A 7,647-nucleotide genomic window follows, 5' to 3' on the forward strand; every position below is an offset into this window, starting at 1 on the left:
TAGGCTCCTTTGTAAGGCTCTCTTCTAATTAATCCTTTCCTTCCCCAGTTAAGTGATGCTATTAGCATTATTGGCAGAGAAGATTTCCCTCAGAAATGGCCTGACTTGTTGACAGAAATGGTGAATCGCTTTCAGAGTGGAGATTTCCATGTTATTAATGGAGTCCTTCGTACAGCACATTCGTTATTTAAAAGGTATTAATGTACAAATTCATATTTTTAAAATATTTTTTTAAAATTATATTTGCTTGTGTAAATAGATATATTTTTGTGACAATTGTCATTCCTTTGAATATGATCATCCTAGAATAAGAGCATAAGCCTCTCAATTCACTATTGTTTGTTTCTTTGCAAGTAGGATGTTTATTTTATATTGCCCTACATTACCTGTGAAATACCTAGTCTTGATAAACTGCTTGATTCCTTTAGAAAGAAAAGCAAGAATTCCCTTTGAATTTCAGAAAGCCATCTAATCAGCATCTATCCTTGAAGACCTAAAGTGAGTAAACAAAAACTTGTAAATTTACTATTTTACCTTAATTTTCTAGATATCGTCATGAATTTAAGTCAAACGAGTTATGGACTGAAATAAAACTTGTGTTGGATGCCTTTGCTTTGCCTTTAACTAATCTATTTAAGGTATGGAATAACATCTTGGTAATATTTTTAAATTACTTAACATTTTAAATTGCTTAAATATTTGTATAAATTTTAAGAGAATGCTTTGAAAGCTTATTTGATAGGTAATGATTAGAGCAGAATTTCTTTTGAAAAATTTCAAACTTTCATAAAAATAGAGTACATGGTATGATGAATTCCTGTCTTTTATTATACAAGTTTAACAGTACCAACATTATGTTCTTTTTTTGATCTGTTCCCCTACTTTTGTAGGAATATTAAAAGGCAAATCCTAGGCATCAAATAATTTCACCCAAGTATTCAAATGTGTGTCTCTAAAGAAGAAATCCACATTTTGATTTGACTGTGTATGGGGTTTAATTTATACATCATTTTACAGTGCACAGGCTTTCTTCCTAAATATGTTCTTATTCTTGGTCTTTGTGAGAATCTTATAAGATTGAAAGAAATGTATTGTTAGCCCTTTTTTTGAGATAAGGAAAGAGGATTCATATCACACAGTTAATAAAAAAAGGGAGCCTGGCCTCAAACCTAGTTTTGCTGACCCCAGAAAAGCTGTTCATTTCTTATTTCAAAAGGGAAGTTTTTATGATACTCAGTAATAAAATGTACAGTGTGCACAGGGCTTTTCATGGTTAGGATATCTTACTGATGGTATGTTTTTACTTTAAAAATTAAATTAGACAAAATAAGATGACTTTTTTCTATCTATTAGTTTGCCAATTTTTTTTTCTTTTTTTCTTTTTTTATTTAATGATGTTAAAAGTCTTAACCCGAGGACACTGAAATGGACACTCTGGTGTCCTTTCCATTGGATTATAAATGTTACTAACTTTCTCGAATTTGGCATCTCATTAAGAAAACCTTAATATTCGTATTTCCTAACTCCAGGATTATAGGGAGTAACATTTGTTGAGTGTGTTTTACATAACAGGTGTGCATAAATTACTAGGACCTTCTGTGTATTTTCTCATTTAACTAATCATCCTCTATTTGAGGTAGGCATTTTTCCTATAATGTAATTTATACTAACAATAAAGAGATTAGGGCTCAGAATAACATAACTTAATTGTGTTTTACATAACAGGTGTGCATAAATTACTAGGACCTTCTGTGTATTTTCTCATTTAACTAATCATCCTCTATTTGAGGTAGGCATTATTCCTATAATGTAATTTATACTAACAATAAAGAGATTAGGGCTCAGAATAACATAACTTAATTTCTCAAAGTAATGCTCCTTATGAGTAACAGTCTGGGTTGTATACAGGAATGTCTGACTTCCAAAACCTGTGCACGCAGTGTACTATGCTGCCTTGAATGCACTTCTAGAATCTCAGACTGAAAATTAGAGGTGTACCCAAAGTTTTGTAGATAAACCTGTTTATTGCAGTTAGAATAATGAACAATTGGGAACAACCTAAATGACTGCATACTACTATTTAAAAGCCAAATTTTGGAAGAGAAACATGAGTAGTCTTAACATAGTACAAGGCTGTTTCACTAAGACCATCATGCTCGGTTTATGATACACTAAAACCGTATTCCTTAATTCCTTTCTAAGGCCACTATTGAACTGTGCAGCACCCACGCAAATGATGCCTCTGCCCTGAGGATTCTTTTTTCTTCCCTGATCCTTATCTCAAAATTGTTCTATAGTTTAAATTTTCAGGTAAGTTTCGTTTGATTTCTTGCTTTTGCTTCTTACTCTTTGAGGTTAAATATACAGTTTTCTACTTGATAAAGACTTCTTTGCCAGCACTGATTTTCTGAAAGAAGAGAATGGGTTTTTTTTTGACTCCCTTATTCTTTGTCCACTTTATCCATAGTGTTCTATTTTACAGTAGTTCCTGGATATGCTAATGGATGTTTCATGGGGTAAAAATAGCATTCTCTTCTATTCAGTTAGGGAAATCCCACGTCCAAACTCACGTGACTTTTTTTGGAAAGTCATCCTCTACACAATTTAATTGAAAGCATTGAGAAATCAGATTTTTTAGGCCTTCCTCTTTTGTTCATTTATGGATATTAACATTGGAGGAGCCACATTTTGGTTAGAGGTTTCTGGCCAGCTTATACAAAAGGGCTTTTATTGGAAGCATATGAGAGAGACAGAAGGCTGAAGTACCAGGCTTTGAAAGGGGTAACCAGTGGTATTTCAGAGGAAAGACAGCCACAGTGTTACAGCAGGAAGTGCCTGGTCACCCTGTTGCTACTGAGATAATGGCCTCCAATAATTCTTTCTTGAGTCATTTATGATTCAGAGCTCTGGGACTAAGAAAGGAGTGTTTATTGGTACTGATTGCTACACTGAGATGGAAGGGGAAGGATCTGGTCTTTTCATTGTTCATAGCCAGTACTTGGACTTACCTTTACAATATGACTATACTCATAGTGGTGTGGAAAGCATTCCCCAAAAGGAAACTGGGTTCTCTTGGGTAGGATAAAAGATGAACAGCCCCAAATGACATGTACCACATCACTGTTCATTTGGATAGTAGTTTGAAAACTTCTTATTTAAATGACTACTCTTTTTGCTTACACCTTTTTTTTAAATTCTATTTCTGCAAAGTCAGGTAAAATGAAGCTTTTGATAACTTGTCAGGCATGGCCAGGGAGACCAGAAGAAAGAGGCATAATCTTTACTCTTCAGGGACTTATCCCTCATTAGGAAGGCAGTACTGTGCGACAGGAAATCAGTAATTGCCTAAGACAATAAGTCTGAGTCTGAATTGGTGGTCATCTTACAAAGAGTGCAAGTAGTTCAGGAAGGAAAGGGGATGTATTGGTAAGCACTGAGCTTCGTGAGGAAATGGTTCATATAGTCTTAGCTGGACCTTAAAGGAATAAGTAGATTGGGACAGGAACTAGAGGTAGCAACATTTGTGGTGAAAACATAACGAACATAGGCAGAAGTCAGAATGATTTTATTCAGCTATCAGAATAGGTAATGCTCAGACTTAGAAGTTTGGACTTGAGCATATAGGCGTGTGCAGAATGTTTGGCGTGGTAACTTACTTGTTTATTTTAATCAAAAGTCTCAAGTTGGTGTTTATTCTTTAGGATCTTCCTGAATTTTTTGAAGATAATATGGAGACTTGGATGAACAATTTTCATACTCTCTTGACACTGGATAATAAGCTTCTACAAACTGATGTAAGCATATAAAATGTTGCCTGAGTAGCCTTTTTCTTTATTAAAAATAATTTGGGTAACCTCTGAAAGCCTATTTACTCTTGCATTGCTGATAGGTAAAATTTCAAGAATGCAAGTAATATTTGATTCTGTTGGATGTTATGGTTATTTGGTTATGTGTAGGATACAGAATTATTGTTATTGTGGACCTAGCTTAAGTCACAGTATACAGATAAGGCTATTCCATTGCATTATTGAAAGTAAGGCTTTAAAGTATTCACATTGTGAACAGTTTATGAAGTAAAAAAATTATTTTTTATTGAAAATACTAAAACTTAAAGCTCTGTAATGATAGCCTCTTTTTAAAAAATCATCCACAGTTTGGAGAAAATGGTAAACTTTTGTAATATATAAAGGTTTCTGATCTGGATTTTCTAATATATGCTTTTCAAATAATAGCACTATTTCTGTGCTGTTCATTTGCTTATTAATAAATTTGTAATCTTTTCCCCCAAGAAACAAAAACCATAAGATAAAATATTAAGATTACTTCAATACCAGATCAAAGAAAAACTAGAATTGGTGATTCAGTCAGTTTTTGAGAATGGGGTAAAAAAAAAAGGGAATCATTACTATGGTTGTATGACAGATTTTGTCTCAAGAGCTTGATGAAGTAAAAAGAAATAAAAGAAGATGTGGCTCTCATAAAATAATTGTTTTAGTCCACCAGGAAAAAAAACACTTCTTTAGAAAACAGTGGTTTCGTGCTTAAGTCTAAAGGACATTTTTCACATGGGATTCTTACAGAGAGCTGTTTGTCCAGTTAACCATGTACTGCCTTGTGTCATCTCTCTGTGTAACATGCCTTATATTTATTCCTTGAGGAACCAGCCATAAAGGAGTTCTTTTTGTCTCTTCTAAATTCAAAAGCTTTGGCACATAGTACAGCTCAAAAGGTATTTGTGATTTGTGATTATAGTATCAATTATATAAATCACTATCATGATTTAGATTGTGGCTGGCAAACTTTTTCTGTACAGGACTAGGTTGTAAATATGTTCAAGTTTGCGGGCCATTCAGTCTGTGTTACAACTATTCTGCAGTTGTAGTGTGAAAGCAGTCATAGATAGTACTGTATTTTCTGTACAGGACTAGGTTGTAAATATGTTCAAGTTTGCGGGCCTTTCAGTCTGTGTTACAACTATTCTGCAGTTGTAGTGTGAAAGCAGTCATAGATAGTACTGTAAATTATATAAATGAAAAACGAATGGGCGTGGTTGTGTTTTAACAAAAACAGGCAGCAGGCTGGATGTGGCATGCAGACCATAGTTTGCTGGCCCCCGTTGTTTAATACTTTATTACTAAAATAGAATTTGTAAGAATCCTATACCATTACCTTATTTGGGGGTTATATATGCTAATATGTTTGCAATGATAAAACTTTTGGGAGGGCCGGCCCCGTGGCTCACTTGAGAGAGTGCAGCGCTGGTAGCGCCAAGGCCGCGGGTTCAGATCCTATGTAGGGATGGCCAGTGCGCTCACTGGCTGAGCGTGGTGCAGACAACACCATACAGAGGGTTGCGATCCCCTTACTGGTCAAAAAAAAAACTTTTGGGAGGCAGCAAAATGGTACAACTAGCCACATTACAAAGGAAAGTGTGATATGATCTTTATCCTTCAGGTTTCTATAGGAATATACTATTTTCATTCTAGTATGGAAATATTTTGTGAGTCAGCAACCAGAAGAAAAGGCCTTATTCAACTTGTAAACTTTTGAGAGCTGCTCTCTGTGATTAACAAATGAGAAGTATTTTGTCTTTTATTTATTTGAAGGACTTAGTGAATAGATTGATGGCATAGATATAGTTTACAACAATTGATTTGTATTTAAATTTTAAAGAATCTAGTTCAGGAGTTACAGTTATTCCTCTTAGTTTTGGTAGCATTATACTTGTATGTTTGAGTTTTCTCTTTTCTCTTATGTGAGGATGAAGAGGAAGCAGGCTTATTGGAGCTCTTAAAATCCCAAATTTGTGATAATGCTGCACTATATGCACAAAAATATGATGAAGAATTTCAGCGGTACCTGCCTCGCTTTGTCACAGCCATCTGGAATTTACTTGTTACAACAGGTCAAGAGGTTAAATATGATTTGGTAAGATGATGGTGGAGACAAATAACATTCCCTTCCTGTCTATCCCAAGAAATAATCTGTTCAGTTTTGCTTTTAAAAAATTCTTATTTTTGTGTTTTATTCCAGTTGGTAAGTAATGCAATTCAATTTCTGGCTTCAGTTTGTGAGAGACCTCATTATAAGAATTTGTTTGAAGACCAGAACACACTGACAAGTATCTGTGAAAAGGTTATTGTGCCTAACATGGAATTTAGAGGTAATTATGGCAAAGTCTATCTTTTTAAGGGGAGTAAAAGCTCAGTTTTTACAAAAAGCATGTTAGTGTAAACTTAATAAGTCTTCTGTTGGTTTTTGTGACATATGTAGTCAAATTTTTTTATTTCTAGATAAAATTTCTTTTAGGTCATATTGCCTGTTTTCTAAACCAAGATAGAAATGGGGCATCTGTGAAATGAGTGTTGCTGTAATGAGCTTTGTTGTATACCATGGGGGTTTTCTCGTAGAAATATTGAATAAGACTTTTAAAATCCAGTTATATTGAGAAGAAAGTAAACCATCCAGGATCTCAATTTAGGGGGAAAATTTGGTTTTGTTTGATTTCGTACTTCACCAAGGCAAATAGCTGTTTTTAAACAGTTGTCTTGAGAATAGAAGTGATTGGTAACTTATATACAGGGTTGAAGCCCACTTAGTTTGTACTTAAGGTCCTAAGAACCTACATTTGCATAGAAAGTGTCTCTTTTTAACAGTTGTGAAGAGCAAGTAGTAAAGGTACAAGGGACTGTGTATTATATCAAAGCCCTTATTGGATCAGTGGTTCTAAAATTATCAGTCTGGAAAAAAATGAGGAAATTAAAGACAATATAGTGTGAGGTTTTATTTCCTTTTGTGTTTTCTGGTTTTTACTCATTTATTAAAAAAATTTTTTTGATTGCCGGCTGGCCTTTACATAGATTGAATGCTGTACTTTGGTGTTCCCAGCACCATGCTCTAACCAGCTGAGCTAACTGACCAGCCCTCCTCCTGTGTTTTCTTATACTATATTTACAGGACAGATATTTTATTCCAATATTGTTTGCCCTACTTACTTTGTTATTTAAATTGCTTTTATGACATAATGGTGATATAATTGGGTTGTCTGGGATTTTTTTAATGTTTTTATCTGGCAAAATTAAAAGTTAGCTTTTCTAGATTGATCCCCAACACTTTCTTTTGAAAATTGGAGGTGAAATCCAGTTCTGGGGACATTGTCACATTAGACCAATTGAGCCTATTTTACAGCTGTGTGAATTACCTAATATTTAGCCTGTTAGGGTGGCATTTGCTGCTGTAGGTGATGATTAAAAGTATATGAAGTAGACATTTGATGGGCAAGAATGCTTTGCTGTAAAGGCAGTTCCACATGTTCCTCTGCATGCTCGGCTGTAAAGTACAATGATTTGTCATGTTATTTGGGGGGTTACCTGAAATACCAACTCTCTTTGTAGCTGCTGATGAAGAAGCATTTGAAGATAATTCTGAGGAATACATAAGAAGAGACTTGGAAGGATCTGGTGTGTATTTTGGTTCTCTGTTAGTCTCTCAGCAAACCAGTTTTAAGGTTCTCTTTTTTTTTTTTTTTTTTTTTTTTTTTAGACCAGCCGCACCTCGCTCAGCCAGTGAGCGGTGACCGGCCATCCCTATATAGGATCCGAACCTGCGGCAGGAGCGCTGCTGCGCTCCCAGCACCGCACTCTCCCA

At 34.8% G+C, this 7,647-nt stretch overlaps 1 protein-coding gene across 2 annotated transcripts in view; it reads left to right on the forward strand.

The window, feature by feature from the left end:
* CSE1L (CSE1 chromosome segregation 1-like (yeast)) overlaps positions 1–7,647 on the forward strand; it is a 41,876-nt gene that overhangs the window by 14,016 nt on the left and 20,213 nt on the right. For both annotated transcript variants that reach the window (XM_008591249.1, XM_008591250.1), the window contains exons 5-11: positions 49–194; positions 548–638; positions 2,203–2,310; positions 3,702–3,794; positions 5,761–5,928; positions 6,034–6,163; positions 7,395–7,460. In XM_008591249.1, the coding sequence (XP_008589471.1) occupies positions 49–194; positions 548–638; positions 2,203–2,310; positions 3,702–3,794; positions 5,761–5,928; positions 6,034–6,163; positions 7,395–7,460 (802 nt within the window). The remainder of the gene's footprint in view (positions 1–48; positions 195–547; positions 639–2,202; positions 2,311–3,701; positions 3,795–5,760; positions 5,929–6,033; positions 6,164–7,394; positions 7,461–7,647) is intronic.

The sequence above is a fragment of the Galeopterus variegatus genome, unplaced genomic scaffold (assembly GCF_000696425.1).
Source record: "Galeopterus variegatus unplaced genomic scaffold, G_variegatus-3.0.2 Scaffold6787, whole genome shotgun sequence".
Taxonomy (NCBI): Eukaryota; Metazoa; Chordata; class Mammalia; order Dermoptera; family Cynocephalidae; genus Galeopterus; species Galeopterus variegatus.